We start from the raw sequence: 23,591 nt of genomic DNA on the forward strand, positions 1-23,591 counted from the left end.
ACATAAATAAAATAAAATTCCCATGTCGTTTATTTACGTATTTATTTTGGCCACACCGCGCAGCACGTAGGATCTTAGTTCCCTGACCAGGGATTGAACCTGTGCCCCTTGCAGTGGAAGTGCGGAGTCCTAACCACTGGACCGCCAGGGAGGTCCCCCGGACGTCTTTTTAAACATGGACATCTCTTTAAATGTGGGAACTGGGAAACAGGAAGGGTGTGTGTGGAATTCCAAGAGGCTACTGTGCGAAGCAGATGTAAGTGAAGGAGTTACACATGATACAAGTGACCAGGGTGGGAAAGCTCCAGCCACGAGCCCGGTGCTGGCTCGGGCACCGCTGGACCCAGGCAGGCGCTGCCCTGACACGGGAGCAGAGGACTGACCCACTGTGAAGACAGGAGACGCCAACCGAACAGTTCAAACGTCATAAGGACCAAAACGGTGGCCGGGACTGTGATGCCTCAGAAACTCAGAGACTGAGCGCCTGAGGCAACCTGGCGAGGTCCCAGGAGGCTGGACCGGTCACGAAAGGACGGACAGGATTTGAGGAGGAAAAAAGGAACACGGGAGAGCATCTGAGGTGTGAGGCGCAGCCTGAACAAGGGAACTCTTGGAACTCAGGCAGAGGATGGACGGTGCAGCCCCACAGAGACACTAGCCGCGTGGCAGTGGACGGGTGTCGCGGGGCTGGCCTGAGGGGAGCGTGAACCCCAGCTGGGGAGTCTAGACTTGAACCCGAAAGCCAAGGGGAGTAACCGGGGCTTCCTAGGCTTAGGAGGCTGCTTTAGTCACGTGCATCTCTGCTCATGAGGTACTGACAGAACGTGGTACACGTAGAAATTGTTTCCGAGGATGTTAAGGTCTGTGTCCTGCATCCTCAACTAACAGGATGTTCATAGATCATTCATGCGTTCGTTGCTAAAATGGCACAGGAGTGTTTCGGAAGCTGCATCTATGAGCCCCCCCGCCCCGCACGGTGGACTCACCACAACAGCGACCCCCTCGTGTACCATTGAGGGGGAAGCGTAGAGGCTGGTAGAGTATTTCCCCACATACAGGGTGGGCCTAGGAGACAAACAGATACATGCATTCCACTGTTATTTAATTTCTGGACCCCACAAAAGGGGGCTCTTTGGAGAGGAGAATCACAGCCCCGAATCGCACTCCTAGGAGGAAGCACATTAACCCCCGAGGCTCTCTGGGCCATGGGGGTGTAAAGACAGGGTACTGCCCTGGGAACCAGGAAAGCGGGACTGCAGGCCCCGCTGTCACTGATGCCTTCGAAGCGTGCACAGGCCACCTGCCTGCCAGCCGGGGTTTCCTCATCTGCAAGTGGCGGGGCTGCGCTAGCTCATCCCCGCGACAGCCTGAGGAAAGGACCACGAGCAACGATCACCCGGGAGAGACTGGAGGCTTGTAACCATGGCACAGCCTCCAAGACGGCCCGACCAGGGTGCTTTGACAACTGAGCTGCCACCAGAATCCCCACTGTAGTGTCTTGTGGTTCCTAAAGGTTCTAGAGGTTTTACAGAAGCCCTGAGAGAGTCAACTGCTCTTATCCAAGGGATGCACAGGAAATCCCAAACCCGGCGAGACTTCCAGTGGGTCCCTGTCAGGGGCATCGAGGACGGGAGGGGATCCGGCTTTGTCCGTGGTTGTCATCAGCATGACAATGCGAGGTTGCACATCCAGACCCCGCTGGTTACTATCAACAGCCAGTCTGGGATGGGTCACCTGCTAAATTCTCTAAACCTCTCTCAACAAACCACCTTACATTTGAATGGTGCCGTAAATTCCGAGAACACTTTACACTCACCTGCTCTCCTCCACGGCTTGGCAAAATGGGAAACTGAGGCTCAGCAAGGCTAAGTGAAAGAGTTACAGGCTAGTCACAGGTGGGGATGGAGAACACAAGCCTGCTGAGTCTTAGACACACACACACCCTAACACTTTTGTCTTGATTTTTAAAGCAAATACAACTTACAGTAAAATTTTAGAAAATAACAGAAAGTTAAAAAATAAATACATCTCTCATATTCCCACCACCTGAGATAGATCCAGACTGTACTACAGTTAGACAAGGCAGTCTCTTTCCTATTCCCACCCATAATTTTAATTTATTTAATATCTGAGAATCTGAAGCATCCAGGGGTGTCCAGTTCTTAGATTCAGAGGTTTCAGAACCAACGGCTTCAGGGACGCTGGCCCCGAGCCCTGGTCCTCAGGTCATGATACGGCACACGGCTGCTACAGCACCAGAACACCAGGGCCACAGCCGTCCCCTTTTGCCCTGAGTCCCCGACTCACATCAGCTTGCCCTTGGCCTCCGTCTCCTTGGGGAACGGGTACTTCCACTTGGTGATGCGCCCCACCTCGCCCGACATGAAGGTCAGGTAGCGCAGGGTCTCCACAGCGACGTTGATGTGCATCACCTTCCGCAGACCCTCCCGCTGCCAGATGTAAAAAGCCACCACGGGGGAAGCATAGTTCTGGATCCACAGGACGTCCCCAGATTCACTGTCCACGGTCACCACCAGCCCGTCGCCGTTGGACACAAAGTGGGACATTTCTGTACGGATCAGATAAACACAGCGTGTCGAGTCTCAGCCAGCTTGCGACCACATCCTCTGCTCCCCCGGCAAGCTGCAGCCACTCAGCTAGAGGAAACGAGCCTTCTGGAGTGTCCTCAGATCGCCTCCGGACAACTCCGCTGGCCTCCAGCGAACTCTCTCGGGCCCTACGATAGCAAGACACTGAGAGCTGCCGGGTTTATAAATATAAGACAGGGTCGGGCTTCCCTGGTGGCGCAGTGGTTGAGAGTCCGACTGCCGATGCAGGGGACACGGGTTTGTGCCCCGGTCCGGGAAGATCCCACATGCCGCGGAGCGGCTGGGCCCGTGAGCCATGGCCGCTGAGCCTGTGCGTCCGGAGCCTGTGCTCCGCAATGGGAGAGGCCACAACAGTGAGAGGCCCGCGTACCGCAAAAAAAAAAAAAAAAAAAAAAAGACAGGGTCACTCTCTCACGTGGTAATGTTCTTTCTTCACTTGGTAATAGCATTCGATTCAATTAGTGGGATTCAACTGCTGAGGAGAAAGGAAGCAATGGAGAGCCTATGAATCTGGCATTTGACAGCAATCATTTCAAACTACCGAGCAAGCTGAAAGTCAGGGCTGACACTGCCAATGCCCACATGTGACCGCAGAGGAGGTCTGTCAGACTTTCGGGTACCGGTGTTAAGATGGGAAAACTGGCTTTTATGTCACAAGCTGATGTTTAATTCTGCTTCTGCTTCCCATGGGCTTGTAGTTACTTCCTTCTGTGACACAGAGGGACTCAACAAAGTGTGCCCTCCCTCCTCTCGGGCTAAACTCGCCACCATTTTACCTGGGTTCCCTCCACACTTCTCGCCCAGGCCCCTGCCTTCAACACTGACTACTGAAGTATTTACTACGAGTCCATGGGAAGTCCAGAACCTGGTGACCAAGAGTGGCTCAAAAGGAAATGCAGCTTTCTGGAGCCCTCGTTTCCTCACAGGTCACAAACACCCGCCCGACCTCACCAAGCCACCGAGGTGCAGGGGGAACTTACTATATTCCCCGTCGTCCTCGGGCAGCGCAGCCGCGTAGTCGAAGTAGGTGGCGTTCCACCGGAGCTCGCGGGTTTTGGTGTCGTACATGGTGATGGTGTACTCTGGGGAACACACACCAGCCTGTTACCTGGAGGGGCCACGGCACCTGCGGAGGTGCTGACCTCATCTAAATTATAACAGACGAATTCTCCCTAAAAGGTGTGTAAGAAAACCCAGGCCATCCATGTGGAGAGAGACAGGCCACGTGGAGGAAGACTGGAGTCCCAGGCGCAGGAGCGAACCTGGCCGACAGCATGTGGAGCACAGGCCGCCCACGCTGTGCCCTTGAACTCAAGACTCACAGGATCATGAGCGATGTCTCGGTGTTGTTTTAAGCCACTTAAGTTTTCAGGTGGTTTATTATACAGTATAGCAATAGACAGCTGAGATTAGAAATTGTTACCCAGATGTGGGATGGTGCCATAACAAAAACCTATAAAGTGTGGCATTGACTTTGGGACCGGGTGGTAGGTGGAGGCTAGAAGAACAGTAAGGAAACTGCTGCTGGAAGCTGAAAACGACGACCCAGGTTAGGTAGTGGTGACACAATTAGTAGGACTACTTCTTGCAGTAACTTGGAAAACAGAAAGAAAGTACCTAATAAACTTGTCGATCTGTCTAAGGAGATTTCCAGGCGGAATGCAGAACATGCCAAATTGTTTCTCTTAACTGCGTATGGTATGACGCAAGGCAGATAAGCTAAAGAAGAAACGATTCAGTTTTCAAGCTGAATCTAGAGGGAACTATAGAGGGTCCAGGACTGATGCCCTAGCTGGAAAAGATTCTCAATGTAAAAAATGGCCTTAGGGCAAAGATCAGGTTCAGGTGCTACCAGTAAAAAATGGCTTCGGGGTCAAGATCAAATCCAAGATGAGGCTGTAAGACCCTCCTTTGAGGCCTCAGAAAGATTTGAGGTGGTCCTACATAGACCCTCTGCTAAGTAAGAGGGTTCTAAGAACCATAAGAGTGCTGTCCCATACCTCAAAGTAGAGAGATTTGTGGGTATGGCTTTATATCTAATGGAGTAGACTATAATTTGACACATGGGAAGCCCACGAAGATTTTTAAGGGGGTAATACCAGCATGGACCAAAAAAAACAGAGACAGTCTAAAATGGGGGAAAAAAAAAAAGTCCTCTTTATCCCCAACTTTCAATGGACAAGGAACAGATTGAGAAAGCTACAAAACCCTAACTGTTTCTTAAGGAAAAGAAAGGACTTCTCAGAGGGAAGGACCAGGCTGCTGAGCACAATATATTGGGGAACCAATTCCAGAGGGCAAGACTGGGCCCTAATCAAAGAATCTTCCCTGCCTTCAGAGTAGGGGAACCTGAAAACATGTGCCTGGCTGGATTCCAGAATCACTAAGGACCAGTGACTGCTGTGTGTCTATCCTTCCCTCCCTTTTTGAATGGGAGTGTCCAGTGCAACTCTCCTGTCTGTGTCTATGTTGGAGGGGAGATAATGTGTCTCCTTTGATTCACAGGTCTCCAGATCAGGAGCCTTACCCACTTCCAAACCAGATACAGATCACAAGCTGCTGGATTTTGAGCCCCATGCTGTGGCTGGACTTGGGGAGTCTTGGGAAGGGGTGAGTATATTCTGCATATAGGAGGATTGTGAACTATTGCAACCAGAGGGAAGACTGTGGTGGAAGGTCTGAAAAGATCACCACCATCAATGCTCCCCCATCCCTGTACCTTACGTGACAGTCTTCCCACTATGAGGCTGAGTCTATTTCCCCACCCCTTGATTCCGGGCTGGCCCCGTGACTTACTTTGACCAACAGACTGCAGTGGAAGTGAAATTCCAGGACTTCTGAGCCCAGACCTTAGAGACATTGTAACGTCCACTTTTTTTTTTTTTTTTTTTTGGCCGTGCCTCACCACTTATGGGATCTTAATTCCCAGACCAGGGGTTGAACCCAGGCCCTCAGCAGTGAAAGTGCGGAGTCCTAACCACTGGACCGCCAGGGGATTCCCGCAATGTCCACTTTTACTCAAGAGGAGAACCCAGCCGCCATGTAAAGAAGTCCAGGCTATCTGCATGGAGCTGAACCAAGGTCCCAGACATCTGAGTGAGCCCAGCCAATAGCCTGTGGAGTGGAGGCCATCCATCCCTGCTGAGCCCATGGAATTGTGAGCAGTAAAATGTAGGTGTTGGAAGCCGCTAAGTTAGGGTGGTCTGTTATGCAGTGACAGATAATGGAAACAACAGGTAGCATTATACGCCCACACACACATGCCACCGGAAGCCAGAGCATAGCCCAATTCCCTCAGACACCACAATTCTACCTGAGAACCAAACAATGTTTATTCCTGGGTGAAGGTGGGACCACTGTAAGGCTTTATTTGCAGTGTCCTGCAGTTTCACAGAGACCCCCCGCTGTGATTACAGGAGAGCTCAGCCAGCCTCTAGGGCCCAAGATTATTAGTCTCATTTTTAGAAAAGCACTGTTTTCCACAGCACCTGAAGGAAGGTTCTGTCTCTCTTTTTTTTAAGGCCTTGGCTACCTGAATGCTTAGACCTAAGATTAGCGCTCAGTTGTAAGGACTGCATCTTAGGTTTTCTTGCTCGCTTCCCCTTTTAGCTCTATTTTAGCCGTCCATTCCAGTTTTTATGGAGTAGCGGTATAGGTCAGGGGCTGCACATGTGAAACGAGTAAGGCAGGTCCCCGGAGGAAAGGGCCCCCACCCATTCACTCGCTGCAGCAATGCGAGTACACCTGCTATGTGTCAGCAATGCGCCAGGTGTGGAGACTCAGCAGGCGAACAAAACCAAGTCCTGCCCTCAGGAAGCTGACAGTCTAGCAGGGGAGGCAGAAAATACGCACATATGATTTAGAAACACGTAGTGACGAGTGTTGAGAAGGAAGGGGCTCTAGAGGGAGGAGGTGGGAAATGGTGTGCCGAGGAGGGTGCTGCTGATGCCTGCAAAGGGCCACCGATGGGCGGTGTGAACGGCTGTGCGTGCCGAGCACGGAGAGCTGTGGTCCCCGGGTGGTGGGGGAGCTGCGAGGCGGGGAAAGGCTTCACGGAGAGGGAGCCTTCTGAGCAGCGCTGGGAAGGAAGTGTGGATGCCGGCCACACAGGCAAGAACGTGTGTACCTGGTAGAGACGGACCCACTACTCCAAGTTTAAAAAAATAGCACTGCTTATCCTGGGACCTGATTGGAAATGTTCAAGTGAGGGAAATGCAGTGGGGAAAGAGGCAAAAGAGGTAGCGGAGGCATCAAGGGGGCTTTGCGGGCTACGGTGCAGTTTAGACTGGAATCCTCAGGCACTGGGGAGCCACTGGGCTGGGGGGCGGCTCTTATAAAGGGGAATGACATGGTAAATCTGTGTGTGGACTAGACAGCTCTGGCCAGCTTCTAGAGAATGAAGCCCGGAGGCAGAGACCCACGGGGAGGCTACTTCAGGTCCTTTTTTGTAGACAGGCAGGTGGTACATGATAAAAGGTTCCTTCTTACCTGTTCGCCCAAGATACAGAAGAGAGGTTGATGGGCAGAGACTATCTGCAAAGGCCGATGACAAAGTCTGCTGTTTCTCCCCGGTCAGGAGGTCAATGACGTACCAGATGTCCTGCTTTTTACCTGCAAGGTCACAAGGACATGCTGTGGTTTACACTCGCCCAATGTGGAAAAAAAACATCCCTGCCAAACTAGCAGCGCAAGATGTTCTCTGCACTGACAGACAGGCCTGAAATTCTTACGACGTCAAACACATTTCTCTGTTGCTCCAAGGGTGACAAGGTTAATGGTAATGTAGAGATAATAAAACTTCTTGGACCACTGGGTCTTATAACAACTTAATAACCTAGTCATGGTATAAAAATGTCTCCAAGCCTAATAATGTAATAACTCACAGATTTTATTGCTCTGATGAGTGGCTTTAAATATGAAAAATCTGGCCTGTAAAGGCAATCCTTTTCCCATAGACTAGGATCTATATAAATCCAGAAATGTACCCAGGGGTTTGTCTCCCTGGTAACCATCATTCATATGTCTCAACATCCCTACTAATGAGCCCTCATGTAAAGAGGATCTACAGTTACTGTTTATAACTCTAATCAGCTGGTACCTGTGACCGGGCAGTAGGGTTGGTGGCAACCTGGTGCTAATGAGGCCAAAGTTATCTCGACCGTGACCCCAGCCAGTAAGTGACTCCCCAGCCACACGCTATACCCCTCCCCTCATTCAGCTGATTAAAAGGTATAAACAGGTGGACAGCATAGCCAAACAACATGATTAGGAAAGATCAAAGCATATGTACCAATACCTATGGTTATATACACCAGAGCATCCTAGTAATGGCGAGTTCCTAAGAGAGCTGCTTTATAAATACAGGGTATTATTACCACTGCAATTTCAAGATAAATACAGCTCCCACCTGAAGGTCAACGCCTTCACCGTGATGCGCACGTTTCTGTTTTGTAAGGCTTGCTTTGTAAGACAAGCCTTGCCTCTTGTGTCTTCCTACCTTATTGGCCAAGTTTCCTATTTCAAGGGACTCTTGGAAGCACAGTACCAAGATGCCAGGAAGATCACAGGGCATTAGAATTTGCTAAAGCTACACTTAGTTCTAACAGAGGTAGCGCACGTCCGAAACTTGTCTGTGGATCGCAACTTCCCGTTCTCGAAGACAAATCTTAACATGAAAAAGATCTGAAGACAGAGAGGAAACATCACCAAACAGCTGTGACCAGGATCCCTTTCCATCTGGCTTGGCACCCTTCTGGTTACTTCAAGGACCATCATAGTCTGCATAACTCAGCTACCACTTTAATGGATGGATCGGCCAACTGCCACAACTTTAAATGCACCCTAAGTGATGAACTGCTGGTCAGAGCTGGAAGACCAGACAGAAAACAGTGACACAGATGGTGAGAAGATGTTCAGAGGGACCCAGGGCACGGCCCAGAAGACAGAGAAAGCCTGTGTTGATCACTTCCTCTGAATCCCCAGGCTGGGGGCTTCCTCATTCTGAAGGTGTGCAAGGAAGCAAGAGCCCCAGTCTCCTTAGACAAAAACTTAAAATCCAGCTTGGGCCTGCGCTTGAGGCCCAGAAACACACATAAAGCTCCCGAGGCATGAATAGGCAATAAGCACTTTAAGTTCCTCAGAAAGAAAGCTGCTTTATAAATACAGGATATTATTACTACTACACTTTCAAGACAAATACAGCTCTCATTTGTGTTACAAATGCATTTTTATTGACATTTTGGCAGCAACAATGTAAAAGAAAAGCAGCTGATCTGATGCTTTGAAGATGTGACCCCTGTAGGTATGAAGGCAGCTTATCTAAGCAAGTTGTTAAGTGCTGTTTTTAATCCAATATTCTGATAGCAGGAAATACTAAGAAAGCCCTATAATTAATAGGCAGAGCCTGGCTTCCCTTTCTTGGCTCAGACGATGGTATTCACTTTAAATTTCATCCAGTTGCTTCTGGGTACGCTGCAAGTTGCAATCTGTAAATCGCAAGGGTAGGTCAACACAGCAGCTAAAAGCTTGTTAAATGAGTAACCTAATGGTGTCAAGTCTGCTCCCAAGCGGGGGGAACCCTTTCTTAATAGGTCAGCTGATCCTGGCGTGAACCAGCACAACCAAGGCAAGAAAGACCTTTCCCAGAAGGGCCAGCGGGGGAGTGACTCTACACCTCTCTCTCAGACACACCACTTTCCCAGATTCTGGGGTTCATTTCCAAAAGGGATCAAAGTTTCAGGAACCCTTACCCATGTAGAGAATTCCATCCGAACTTCGGCAAGGGGATGCCTGCACCAACTCTGGGATCGTAAAGGGAAGTTTCTTTTTAAAAAAAAAAAAAAAGGAAAAGAGAAAAAAAAAGTTAACCAAGTCTTGTGCAATTATTACAATTTCACTGGACAGTTTCTGTTACCCAATTCTGCTAAAAGGGGAGGAGCCCTGTTGATGGTAGATGGGAGTTTTCCTAACTGGAAACCAGGGAGAAGGGGCTCCCCAGGCTCCCCTATCCACTTTGGACAAGCCCTCAGCTCCCAGGTTCTGGGCATTATAAACAAGAATTCTTTTACTTGACAAGCCCCTCAAAGTCTCTTGTCCAGAGCGCTCCTGGGGGTGACACAAACCTTCTCTAAAAAGACATACATATATGGAGAGTTATACAATCTTTGAAATTCTAAGGGGGGCGGGCAGGAAGAATTGTCCTGTCTTGGAAAATTGTCCCAGAGCCGGCTTGACTGAAAATGCTCCACAGAGAGGGAGTGAGCCATGAGACTATTCTGAAGAGAAGCAGCCTCGGTGCCCAGTTGAAGCCTCGAGGGAAAGGAGAAGTCATCACTCATGGGCAACACAGGAGTTTGAGGCAGGAAAAGAAGTTTTGGTGTTTTCTCTAGCAAATAATTCTCTACTGAGAAACAGAAGAAAATTGGGTCTTTTGGTATTAAAAGGAAGTTATGGTAGGTGCCAGGAAAAGAAACTCAGAGCAATCCACATGTTTCAACTGCATTTCATCATAAAACCGATTCTTCTGAGTCTACAGCTGACATCTGACAAGTTCTTTTGGTTAATGTTTGTTTCAGAATACTTTATTTTTGGAACGTTCTGTGTTCTTGAAACCGTTCCACAGATACCTGCTTCTACGACGCTGTCACCTTTCTCTCCAAGAAAGCAAAGATTTCTCTTGAGCTTTATTAAACAGAACTTTAAATAACCAATAATGTGGATTTCCCCATCATCCTGATGTTTAAACTAAGCCTTAGGAAAGGAAAAATGCCACGGAGAGGCAGTAACGACTGGGTTTCCCCCAGATGTTTCTGAGGATCAGAAAGTTGTTGCAAGGTTTCCAGTCTGGAGCCTGGCGGTGTCTGCTGAGCGCCTCCTGAGTGCTGGCTGAGCCATGAGAACCTGCTGGTCCAGATCAATGTTTCTGAACTCTGAGCTGTACATTTAAAAGCTCACTGAGGAAGCTGTGAAAAGATACTGATGCCCAGGCCCCAATCCAGACCACCTGATTCAGAGTCCCCAGAAATTTTTTTTTTAAGCTCTCAGGTGATCTCAACGTACAGCTAAACTGAAGGTCAGTGGTCTAGAGCCTCCGGAGTACAAAGCAGCTAAATACACTCACCGTCAGGCCTTCATTATTCTTGCCCCCAAGCGTATACAGGCTGCCATCATTGGGATCTGGGAGGAATGCAGGCCTAGAGGTTAAGCAATAAGTATCAGTGAAAGATTATCGCCCAGGGCACAGAGTAAAATACCAAAGCCATGACTGGTGGGGTGGGGGGAGTGGGGTGGGTGTGTGTGTGTGTGTGTGTGTGTGTGTGTGTGTGTAAAACAATTCCATCCACTACTCTTTCATTTTACCCACAGATAATAAAATATCCTTCTGGGGCTCTATACTAGAGTGAAAAAAAAGCAACCTACAAAGGAAAACCCGTACAAAACCACAGAAGACTAAATCATCATTCCGTCAAAGCGTCCTGGATGAAGGTAAAATAAGTGAAAAGGACCCAGCAAGTCTGCTTTTCAGTTTCCCAGTCAATTGCATATAGAACTTCAACAATTAATATTTAATAGCATGGCATGGTACGTAAACAGGGAGAACAAATCTGCCTTTGGTGTTCCACAAACATTCATTTTGAGGAGGCAGTGAAAGCAGACTCTGAAAGCTTGACATGAAAAAGAACCTGCCAAGGGGATGGGTCAAGGTCTCATCAGTAGCTTCCCAGGAAGCAGGTTCGAGGTGTTCTTTTGTAAAGTTAACCTGCTAACGACTGAACTACACTCAGAAACCCCTTGCTGAATCTTTCCTCTAATAAGTGTATAGCATCATTTGAAGCTCTTGGAGGTGCTATCCAACTTTTACTCCAAAACACACACTCCAGTAACAGGTCACGTTCCTGTCTCCTCTCCACAGTTAAGCACAGTGAAGAGGGAGAGATCTAAAGACCCCTGGGCCCTCCTGAGGGCTTGGGAAGCTTCAGTTCAAAACTCGACTTAAGTTACATCTCAAATAAGCCTTTTTAACACCAGTGCCTTCCCACCCCGCCTCCCAGGGAACTGACCACCTCTCCCCAACACGGGCTTCTTTCTTTCAAAGCACCTGTAAGACCTCCTATGTCTCAGTCGCTCTCATTCTACCTTTAATTTATGCGTACGTGTACTCCCAGCAGCTAGCTTCGTAAACACTGATGGAATAAAATAGAAGATGAATTAAAGGGAAGTGCTGCGGCAAATCAGAAAACTTACTCTTCCACGTGTGTTGGAACCTGCAGGACTGGATCTGTGCAAAAGAACAACAAAGGCACCGTCAGACAGACTCTAAAATATCAAGATTCCTAGAGTTCCCAGGACTAGCTCACAAGATGGACCGATAAACTTATCTACGTAACGTATGTGAAGGCACTTTAGAAAACTCACACACAGAAACACAAATGTAAGCTCTTACAACTGTCGCCGAGATTGGAGAGAAGCCTGAGAGCAGAGGGGAACTGCTGTCAGGAAACGTGCCTCTAACTTGGGGGACAGGCGTAGAAGGAAACACTGGTGACAACCCGCAGTGGACAATGGGTCACAGTGTCACTATCTGACACGTCAAGGACTTCTAAAACCTAAATCATCCCTTGGTCAGATGCCTGTCCTGCTGCTAGATACTCCCATTGGGAAAAGCAAAACTGTGACTTAAGAAGCAATTTGGCTGTTGATGAGAATTTGATTGGATGGTAAATGGTAAATACACGCCTTTGGGGGCAGGACTATGACAATTTTAGAGCCTTGAGTGTTCATTCTTCTTGATTCCCTTCGATCCATTAATTCCATTTCTCGAAAATCTAGTTTAAAAACAACACAAAACGTGGAAAATGCTTTCAGTACAAAGATCCTCACAGCAGCATCACAAATGACCTAACTATTCAGTGATATGGTTACATTATGGACTGTCCACTTGGTAGAAAATTAAGGCTTCTGAAAGGGCTTATAAAGTTTAAAAAACTGTATAAATCTTTATACTGTTATGTTCAGAAGAAAAGATAACATTGTACCTAGAGTATTAATGCAGCTGAGGAGAAAAACCTTCAATATGCATTAAAAAAAAACCAGATGGAAAGGCCAAAAAAAAGAGCGGGAACTGTAAGTTATCTTTGTTGGAAATAGAAATGACTCCCCCACCTTTTCTATATTGGCCAAATTTTCTACAAAAGTAGGCATTACTTTTGAAATCAGAAAAAAAGTTTTGTTCTCCAAGTCTGTTTTAATATTTGCAATAGTCTAAGTGGCAGAATTTCTCCCTCCCTAGATTCTCCTGGGCACAAATCAAGAGGATGCTCCTGATTCCATGGGGTGGATGGAGGTGGGACAGAGAGGCCACTGACACTGCTGTAACAGAGCTAAATCCCCAGGCACAAGACCGCACAGCGAGGAGGCATTTCCAGCCATCAAGACCCCACAGGCTATAGGCCACGCTGCCCACAAGTTCAAAGCTGGGGGCGAGGATGGCAAATACTGTGATATGATTTTGGACACAGGCTCTGCTTATGGTGACAGAGAGCTGTCTAATTCCCTGGGTCAGCCTGGATTCTCAGATGAAGGAAACTCTTTCAAGCCTTATCATCTGTTGACTTTGCTTTACAAGCCCGGCTCTGACACGAAGGCATATGGGTGCTCACAACAACAGAAGCGCACACACCACGTGTGGTCTGTGGGCAGCAAACAAACAATTCATTAAAACCAAAAGCATTTCAGGAAACAGGAGGAACTTTCAGTCAGAAAGCACATGTTTATTGTTCCCATTAATCACCTCTCGGTACACTCTCACAAACAGACTGATGCAAGAGACAGGAAACGAGGGCACACAGCACTCACCCTCCTGAAACAGTCAGGGAGCAATTATAACCCAGTTCCTCCAACGCAGCCCAGAAGCCGTGCACGCCAGGGACAGCCAGAAGGCATATTCCAAAGAAAACACAGCAGTCAAGAGGGCGTCGGTTTTGCTCACTTCAGCCACTTAAAGGTATCGCAGATCAACACAGATGGGGAGGACACTACCAGATCCCAGCCATTCACCAGAAACAAGCCGTGGAGACCAACGGGATTTCCATTCCTGTTCCTGAACTTATCTTTGCTGGACAGTGTTTGCTCACTCTCAGGGTCTCGTCCTCTGGCGCAGACTTTCCTGGTTTTCTAGAGCTTATTCACTGCTCACCTGACACGGAGGCCTCAGGTCCCAAAGTGTACCCTGCACCAGAAAGGTTCCAGTTAAGACACAGGCTACCAGCAGAAGCCAGAGAAGGATGGGTAGACACCTACATGGGTGCTGAATCCTAGGCTTAAGGGGACATGAACTCCAGCAGGGGTACCTTCTCATCCACTCATAATATAGGGTCTCCGGAATAAACATCTGCAGAACCGCAGGCCATGTCACAGCATGACTGTTAACACAGCTCCGATACAGGCAAGCAAATGTGTAACCATGACCTATTCCACACATTTTTTTCCCTTAAAGAATCATCTGAACCTGAGCTTTGCTTTAAAATACTACAGGAAAAAAAAAAAACCATATGGGAGGGGGGCAGATAAGACAAAAAATGGCAGCCTGTTGACAAATGTTTAAAGATAGAATTGACAAACACTGGCCTGTCATTTTACTGTTCTCTCTACATATGCTTGAAATTTTCCATAACAGAAAAGGTTAAAAGATAAAAATATTTGAAAGGCCAGCAAAAGGCACCATCTGAAAACGTGCACTGAAAGCCTAACACGAAAAAGGAGTTGTTTTGGATTTAATAATGAGAACTGGTATCAGGCAAGATTCTTGCTCTTAAAAAAAAAAAAAAAATCACCCATGTGAAAAGGAACAGTGGCCTAACCCTAAGGCTATAAACAAACACTGGTACAAAATAAGGCTCTCTACCTATAGGGGACTGATAAGGATAAAAGCCATCTCACAAAGCTGCTTTACTTTCAGAAGGAAAAAAAAAAAAGGGGGGGTTACTTTACAAGTATAAAAATGGGTGTTATTCAAGGTAAAGGTAAAGCTATCAGAAGAGGGAAAAAAAAAAAAAGCTGAGGGCTTCCCTGGTGGCGCAGTGGTTGGGAGTCCGCCTGCCGATGCGGGGGACGCGGGTTCGTGCCCCGGTCCGGGAGGATCCCACGTGCCGCGGAGCAGCTGGGCCCGTGAGCCATGGCCGCTGAGCCTGCGCGTCCGGAGCCTGTGCTCCGCAACGGGAGAGGCCGCAGCAGTGAGAGGCCCGCGTACCGCAAAGAAAAAAAAAAAAAAAAAAAAGCTGAAATCAGTGTTTGGTCTCAAAGATTAAGACAGAAACAGATCTGCCCACTGCTCCCCTGGGAGCAGCCACTGTGCTCGGTTCCCCTCCAGGGTCCATCCAGCTCAGACCTGAGACGGCACAACCTTTGCTCTTGGAGAAACCTGGGTGAGGTCAGGGGACACTCACGGCTCCTGTTTTGCGCTGATCGAATCCTCCTTTTCACTGAGGCAGAGATGACTCGAAATAAATGTAAACATCTTGTATCTACAAAAGAAGTGCGTTTTCGTCTTTCCAAGAATACCTTTCTCGCCTTCATCCTCGATCCCATCCTCGCTCAAACCTCACACCTTCTCCCTCTGCGCTGGACCCCAACCGCACTCTTCACTATGCTCCCTTCTTGAGCTCTCAGCCCATCGGCAACAACAGCTCTACCCTTCACCCCGCAGGCTATCCCACGTGCTATCCCACGTGCCTGCTGCCCCAGCCCACGGGCTTCATCCCTCCCCTCCTTGAGTCTCTCCACCTCCGGGCCTCTGTGGTCCTTGCACTGCACTGATTTTTCCCTCACCTCTCCCTCTCTCTCTCCCACCCACTCCTCTCCCCTCTCCTCCCCACTCGCTACTCCAACAGGGAGGAACTTTTCCAGGTTCTCCCCTCAGTTCTCTCCGAGAGCACATCCACCTCTGTAGCTTCAACCATAACCACAGTGGGGAAATGCTAGGTCCCCATCTCTCGAGCTCTTCTTTCTGGACGGACTGGACATTTCCACTATCTCCTGCGAGCACCTCGACCGCCACTTGCCCAAATCACACCCTCCATCTTTCTCTCCAGACTGGTCTGACTACCCTATTTTGTTAACGCCATTCTCCTAGAAGGCGGGCAACCCTCAAACCGTTCTGTTGACACTCATTTCTCCGCCAGCACCTACCATCAGAAGCCAAACTCCGGGGTCTATTCCATCATCCTGTTTCCTACTCACAGCATCCCTTCAACATCATTGGAACCCCTTGTCTTTCAAGAGCTCCCTTTTCTCCTAGTCTGTGTGCCCTTTGGGATCAGAAAGACCTATGCTTAAATCCTACTCTGCCAAATCTCTCTGAGCCTCAACTTCCTCATCAGTGAAGAGAAAAAAAGAAATAGAGATAATAACACCAAACTCATGCAGCATCTCCATGTGGATTAAAGAAGGTTAAATATTTGTTAGGACCGTAAGTCAGTGCCTTGATAGAGACTGATCCTTCTAAAGACGTAAATCAGATTATGCTTCCCTGCCACTCACAATCCTTTGATGGGTCCCATCTCACTCAGTAGAGGCCAATGTTCACACTGTGGCCTACAAACCCCACACAATCCTACCCTCCCACACCCACCCTGGCACTCTCCGCTTATCTTCTCCTCACTCTATTCTGGTGAGGAGGAATGCTGGAATGCCATGCGGGAATACAGGGTATTCCTCGAATACTGCCAAGCCTGCCCCTGCCTTGGGGCCTTTGCATTTACTGTTCCCTGTGCCGAGGTCTTTGATCAAATGTCACCATCTCAGAGAGGTCTTCCACGACCATCTCCTACCACCCACCCCGGGATTCCCTACCCCTCTTCCCTGCTTAACTTTTCTCCATGACACTTACCACCTCCAAAGTACTGTATATTTTGCTTATTTTTTTAATGTCCGACTCTGGCCACTGTAAGATCCAAGGGGGCTGGGATTTATCTTTCGCTGCCTGCTATACCCCCAACATCTAAAACACTGCCTGGCGCACAGGAGCTGCTCAATATATTTACTGAATGGGGCAATCGATAAATGTTAGTTTCCTTCCCACTTCCACTCCTGCCCTGCCTGGATATCCATTGCTGATCACTTCCTACAATCCAGCAGCTATGCTCTATCAACCCTCAACCCAGAATCCACCTAGCAATCCCCTTTTCCTCTGCCCAGGCTTCTGAGCACTGCCGAAGAAAACACTATAATCACTTGTGGAGACACCAAAATATATGTATGGCCAGCTGGGCCCCATGTCAGAGGAGATATGTTTATCTACTTCCTGGTTGGCCTCTGTTCCCCGTTCCTCACAGCTGGTGTTTCGGACCTTCACTCCTTGCCTCAAGGCTCTTTCCTCTCCGCACATGACTCCCCTCTGTGGCACAGGGGAAGTGAGGGGAGCAGAGAGAGTTCTCAAGAACTTCCTACCCCTCACCCTCCAGGTTGGTCCAACCCCACCCTTCCCTTCACATCTCTATAAGAGGACGTTTTCACCTTCATGTTCACAGATATTTCACACTCACACATCTAAAGCCCCCAGACGGTATCCTGTCTCCAAGGATCTTCAAATCCTTCTGGCTAACTCCTTCCCCTCTACCTACAAACACACCAAACCTCTGGGGTCCCCTTGCCTCCTTTGTACACGCTCCCCGTTCTCTCCTAAATGCATCCACTTGAAGTGTACAGTTTGACGAGTCTTTTTTTTTTTTTTTTTTTTTTTGGGCCATGCTGCACGGCTTGTGGGATTTTAGTTCCCCGACCAGTAATCGAACCTGGGCCCTTGGCAGTGAGGGCACAGAGTCCTAACTACTGGACCACCAGGGAATTCCCTCGATGAGTCTTGAAAAACATGCACATCCACGTAGCTACCCTCATGATCAAGATACAGAATATTTCCATCACCCTGAAACATCTTCTCATATCCCCTTAGATTCAATACCCTAACCCCCACCCCAGACACCACTGACAGATCTGTTATGTTTGTTCTAAAATTTCACAAATGGAATTCATACAGGAGGTTCTCTTTTCTGTCTGGCTTCTTTCTCTCTGCATCATGTTTCTGAAATTCACCCATAATGTTGAGTGTATCAGTTTGTTCTTTTTTGCTGCTGAATAGTACTCCACTGTATGGGCATACCATCCATTGTTTATCTGTTGATGGATGTTTGGGTCATTTCCAATTTTTGGCTGGAAAAACGTGAATAAAGCTGCTAGGAACATTTGTGTACACGTCTTTGGACCTATATTTTCATCTCTCTTGGGAAAATACCTGGGAGTAGAATGACTGAGCCATACTGTTTACATTTGACTTGACAAGAAACTGCCAAACAGCCCTCAAAAGGGGCTGTACGATTTTGCATTCCCACCAGCAATGTGTAAGTTGACTAGAGTTTTTTATCTTTAAAAAAATTTTTTTAACACACAAAAATCAATTGATAAACATGTTGACATCAAAATTAAAAACACAGTATCATATACAGTTCTTTAAAAAATACTTAGATGTAAATCAAACAAAAGAGGGACAAGACTTTTATGTTGAAAACTTCAAAATGCTGATGAGAGAAATAAAAGATCTAAAATGCAGAGACATACCATGTTCATAGTATAGAAGATTCAACATAGAAAAGATACCAATTCTTCCCAAACTGATATACAAGTATAATGCAATTCCTATCAAAATTCCAGAAAGATTTTTTAAAAAACATCTTTATTGGAGTATGATTGCTTTACAATGGTGTATTAGTTTCTGCTGTATAACAAAGTGAATCAGCTATACATATACATATATCCCCATATCCCCTCCCTCTTGCGTCTCCCTCCCACCCTCCCTAACCCACCCCTCTAGGTGGTCACAAAGCACTGAGCTGATCTCCCTGTGCTATGCGGCTGCTTCCCACTAGCTATCTATTTTACATTTGGTAGTGTATATATGTCCATGTCACTCTCTTCGTCCGTCCCAGCTTACCCTTCCCAGTCCCCATGTCCTCAAGTCCATTCTCTACGTCTGAGTCTTTATTTCCGTCCTGCCCCTAGGTTCTTCAGAACCTTTTTTTTTTTTTTTTTTTTGCCTATAGTTTTTTAAATGTTGATTCCTAGGTCTTTCCCCCAGGAAGTTGATTCTGTAGGTAGAGCCAGGGAATTTGAATTTTTAACACATGTGAGGTCATTCTGATGTTGAGCCATACCGGGAAACCAATGCTCCGCATCCTCAGTTTCACCCTCTCACTTTCCATACCTTTCTCAAGGCACTGCTCTCTGGCCCCTACCCTCAGGATAAGGTCAAAACTGTCAGTGTCAAGTTCCAGTGGCCGAGCCTAATAAACACTGACAAATCCTTCTCATTAGGTCTCCACATGACATCTGGCAACATTCTCCAGTGGAGCCCCTGACCCGGTCCCACTTCCAACTGCTTATGGAGTCTCTCAGCCCCAGAACCCGTCATCCATCCTGAATCTGCTCCTCCTTTTGAATCCCCCAGATCGGTTCGTTGACCACACTTCCACCCGGTCACACAATCTGGAACCTCAGAGTTCTCCTGACTTCCCCCGCTTCTCTTAATTCTAACCCTCTCCCATTCAATTAGATCCTGAGTTTTATAAGATTAGACCTACTAAATGTTTCTCAAAAATCTAGGTCCTCCTTTTCCTCTCCTTCACCAAAATGTGGCAGTCACCACTTCCCACTGGCTCGACGTCAGTCTCCTAACCAAGCTCCCCGTCTCGGACCTCTGCCCCTCAGACATGCACTCCACCCACTGCCCAAGGGCTGTCAAAGGCAAATCTGTTCTTGTCTTTCCTCCGTGTAAAATCCCACAACGGCTCCCCTCTGCCGACTGAATACCTTCTATCTCTGTGGCTCAGGTCAGAGGTTCCCAAACTTTGTTGGTTCACAGCACCCTTAGTGTCTCGGTAATTTCTTCACAAGGCCCGAGGCCAAAATGGTTCCATTTATTAAGTGGTTTGGTCCAAATGACCTAAGTATTTAGGGCCTCGCAACGTAGAGGCCATGTGGAAAAAAATAACACTACACATAAACTGAAAGAGAAACGTCTATGTCATTCTTAACCATAATTACTCACTAGTGGGATGTGTGTACCTGTTGGGCGCTGCAGATATCCCAAATCTTATACTCCTGTTAGACACAGCCACGCTCATTACCATTCCATGTTGATTTTCATGTAGTATTTGAAGTGTATCACAGCGACAGCCCAAAACTCAGCCGTGCAAAGACACATCCTTGAAAGGAAAGTAGCGCAATCTAATGTTGAAAGTACTAACTACCTCAGGCGTGGTGTTTGACACTTGTGGGGTACTGCTGTATTTCTCTTAAAAGTTTAAAACTAGCTGCAGTGCCTCGAGAGCTCGCTGTGGCTCCCAGGGCCCCTCAGCGCACAAAGGAACCACAGGCCTTAAGCATTCAAGGCTCTGTAAAACCTGGGCCCAATTCTTCTTCGTCACATCTCTTCCCCCAACTCAGCCCATGCTATCATGTCAGTCTCTGTGCTCACCACTACCTGCCCCAACTCCATCTATCTACCTCTGCTTGTCCTTCAAATGCCCCTTTCTCCAGGAAATCAGAAACTGAACGCCTACCGCACTTGGTATGTTCTTTTTTTCTTTTGGCTGCCACGCAGCTTGTGGGATCTCAGTTCCCTGACCAGGGATCAAACCTGGGCCTCCTGCAGTGGAAGTGTGGAGTCCTAACTACTGGACCACCAGGGAATTAATTCCCTTGGTAAGTTCTCATGATGCACTTACCACATTTCTCAGGTGACAGGCACTTAATTGCATGTGGCCTCTCTGGTTCTAAAAAATCTGGGGGCTGGATTGAATTTTAAGCACTTTGTAGGGCAGGGACTATCTATTTTGTTTCTTGTGAAATACATACGGGAAAGTGCCTGGGGCTTATGACAGTTCAATGAATAATCAGAGCTTGAATTGCCCGGGTCTTTGTTCCCCTCATACTTAGCAGGTAATGCTGTCTGCAGAATGAAAGGAAGTCGATAATTTAAGATATCCAATACTGCGTGTGGGACATAATCATTTTGATAAGTTTATCCTAACAAGAAGGACTTTTCCACACAGAAACCTACATGATAAAAGCTAAAAAGAACTGCCCAGGTGTAGCTCCGTTTGTTCACTCACATTTAAAAATTACTTAAATTTATGGGAAAAAAATGATATGGCATTTGCTTCAAAATGATGGGGGGGAGGGGGACGTCATGTGTGGATCATCACTGAAGCTGGGTGGCTGGGTGCATGCGGCTTTCTTACTATTCTCTTTACTTTTGTGTGTGTTGAAGTTTTTCTAAAATGAAAAACAATTTTAAGAAGAGAACCATAAAAAAAAAAAAAGAAGCTATTTAAGAAATACCCTTCCAGGGGGTTGAAAAGAAAGGCCTGTTCTTCCTGCCCGCCCTCAGCTGTAGTATATATCTTGAGAGCCTGATCCTACAATGTCACAGGGCTGGAAGAGAGAAGAGAAACCCAGGGGACGAGCAAGAAGGACCCTGTCAGCACTATTTCAGGCTTCCCTAAACACAGAAAACTGCCTCTGATGAAGTCAACCACAATTTAAGTAATTGTCTCAAACCGCAGTTTGGGACCAACAGCCCCTCTCTGGAGGAGACTCTGGGCACACTTACTTTCATGTAGGAAGGAATAAGATCGCTTTGATTACAGAAGCTGCCAGAACAGCCTGCCCATTTGACTGGAGCTCAAGGGGCCCTACGAGATCATTCTCTTCCCTTCCCTAGATGAGCATCGATATTTCTGGAACACACTGTTTCTCCTGAGGAATCTAGATGGGCACTGGCTTCACTGCCCTGCTCCTCCTCACCTCTTCTTTCTAAAGCACAACCACCCAGCTGGCCCCAACACACCTGGCATTTAAAACCAGCTGCCTCTCTGACCGGGAGACCTCTCCAGGTACAAGTAAGATGTCGTGACACAGCTAGAAACTCTGCAAACCAGACCCTTCTAAGTGCACCTCCAGCAGCAACCAGAAATGTTTTGGGTTGGCCCCCCTGAAAGGTATTTAAGGACCAAAAGATCACAAATGAAGTCCCAACGGCTTCTAAGCATCCCCGTACGCCAAATATTTGAGAGCCTCGTTCCTTCTGTGAACAAAACGAGAAAGGTGGTTGCATGGTAGGGGGTGAGACCTTGGAGAAGAAAGCGGTGGAAACTTTGGGAGGTGGTGTGGTGGGCACTAAGGAGGGAGCAGCTGGAGGCTTCTGAGAAGAAGAGAAACGTGGTACAAGTCTCTGAAGGAAGGGGAGACAGGCAGGCACCAGGGGACACAGTGCATGAGACAGAGAAGAAGAAGGAATCACAAAGGGTAGTGAGGAAGGCAATGCCATAACCCCAGTAAGAAGGTCTGAGCCAGTGGGGGCAGGGGAGGGTGGGCAGGGAGGGTGGTGGGCAGGAACCAAACAGGAGGGGAAGAAAAATATCAACAGGACTTTGTCCTGATCAGAAAAATGAATTGCAGGAAAGGAATGAGTTAAAGAGGACGTGGAGATTTTAATCCGAGCTGATGGTGAAACCAGATCGGTTCGTCTGAAGGCAAAAACTGCCATTTCCTCAAGAAAATGCTTAAGGGCCGAATACTGTTTTCTTATAAAACTTATTGGTAGAAACAAGGTCACACACACACACACACACACACACCCTTAACTCAAAACTTAAGTCTTCCCAATATGGTTCATGCACTCCAGTGAACCAATCAGGGAATCCTCATTTCCTCCCTCCAGAGGGAAGGAACTTTGGTTACCTGCGCCTTGAACTCCCCTTAAAGTTGTTAGGTCCAAGTTGTAAGGTGGCGAGTCTCAAATGTTCCTCGAAGTTCAGCTTTCTTGAGGACAGCATTTAAAAATAGACATCTAGCTCTCTGGGCTCGGACCTAGGTTATGGCGACATGGCTAAATGCACCAAGAAGGCCAGAATCGTGGGTAAATATGGGACCCCTTATGGTGCCTCCCTCAGGAAAATGGTGAAGAAAATTGAAATCAGCCAGCACGCCAAGTACACTTGTTCCTTCCGTGGCAAAACCAAGATGAAGAGAAGAGCTGTGGGCATCTGGCACTGTGGCTCCTGCATGAAAACGGTAGCTGGCGGTGCCTGGACCTACAATACCACCTGCCATCACAGTAAGGTCTGTCATCAGAAGACTGAAGGAATTGAAGGACCAGTAGAAGCGCCACCATTTGAAATGTTGCTAGCCTATGATGCATGGGTTAATTTATGTAACAAAAATAAATAAAATAAAATAAAATGGACGTCTAATCAGAAGCTCCTAAAATCCACAGTGAAATGCCAAATCTCATCAGAACTGGGGGAAGATGCTATGAGTTTTCTTGCAGGGTAATCTCTGTAAGTCACCAAATGTCATGTGTGACAAAGACGATCCTGTAGAAATACCAACGTAATCTGAAAAACCACCCATACCAAAGGCTGTCAGACTCCATGGTCTTACTCATCCTCACCTCAGCAGAAGTAACTCAGACCTAAAAAAGCACACTGCATGCTATAACCAGCTGTGAAGGAGTTAAAACTATAACCAAGCGTGAAGGAGGATAAGACAATTTAATGCTTGGGACTATGCCCCAGTGCCTCTCAGGATGTCACTAACTTCACACAATTCATTCTTGAGCCATGGGAGTGTTCATCCAAAGATGAGCAAGAGGACAGTAACTAAGTCACAGCCAAAACTGGCCTTTTATTGTGTGCTTCAACATTCCTAACTGTATTCCGATACATTCCAAGCAATGCTGCAGAGAACACCCGCTGGAGCTGAAACCTATGCTACTGTGTGTGATGACTGCTATTTATAAGCCCCTCCGTGCGGTGAGATGTATTATTCTGAAGCAAATCCCAGGTGTGTGGGGGTACAGAGAAACGAGACTGGGTACCAGCTGGTGCTTACTGAAGCTGAGTAATGGGTACAAGAGGCTTCATTATGTAA

General features: G+C 47.5%; 1 protein-coding gene and 1 pseudogene across 2 annotated transcripts in view; one reads left to right on the forward strand and one right to left on the reverse strand.

Moving 5' to 3' along the window:
- ERN1 (endoplasmic reticulum to nucleus signaling 1) overlaps nt 1–23,591 on the reverse strand; it is an 85,994-nt gene that overhangs the window by 24,698 nt on the left and 37,705 nt on the right. The window contains exons 3-9 of one of the 2 annotated variants that reach the window (XM_060082605.1): nt 11,853–11,886; nt 10,729–10,801; nt 9,359–9,431; nt 7,098–7,220; nt 3,590–3,691; nt 2,308–2,569; nt 987–1,065 (exon numbers count right to left, since the gene is read on the reverse strand). In XM_060082605.1, coding sequence (XP_059938588.1) covers nt 987–1,065; nt 2,308–2,569; nt 3,590–3,691; nt 7,098–7,220; nt 9,359–9,431; nt 10,729–10,801; nt 11,853–11,886 — 746 coding nt within the window. Of the gene's footprint in view, nt 1–986; nt 1,066–2,307; nt 2,570–3,024; nt 3,085–3,589; nt 3,692–7,097; nt 7,221–9,358; nt 9,432–10,728; nt 10,802–11,852; nt 11,887–23,591 lie in introns of those variants that run through there. The other variant, XM_060082606.1, reaches the window with a different exon arrangement.
- Nucleotides 22,545–22,821, forward strand: LOC132478903 (large ribosomal subunit protein eL43-like; annotated as a pseudogene).

Source organism: Mesoplodon densirostris, chromosome 18 (assembly GCF_025265405.1).
Source record: "Mesoplodon densirostris isolate mMesDen1 chromosome 18, mMesDen1 primary haplotype, whole genome shotgun sequence".
NCBI lineage: Eukaryota > Metazoa > Chordata > Mammalia > Artiodactyla > Ziphiidae > Mesoplodon > Mesoplodon densirostris.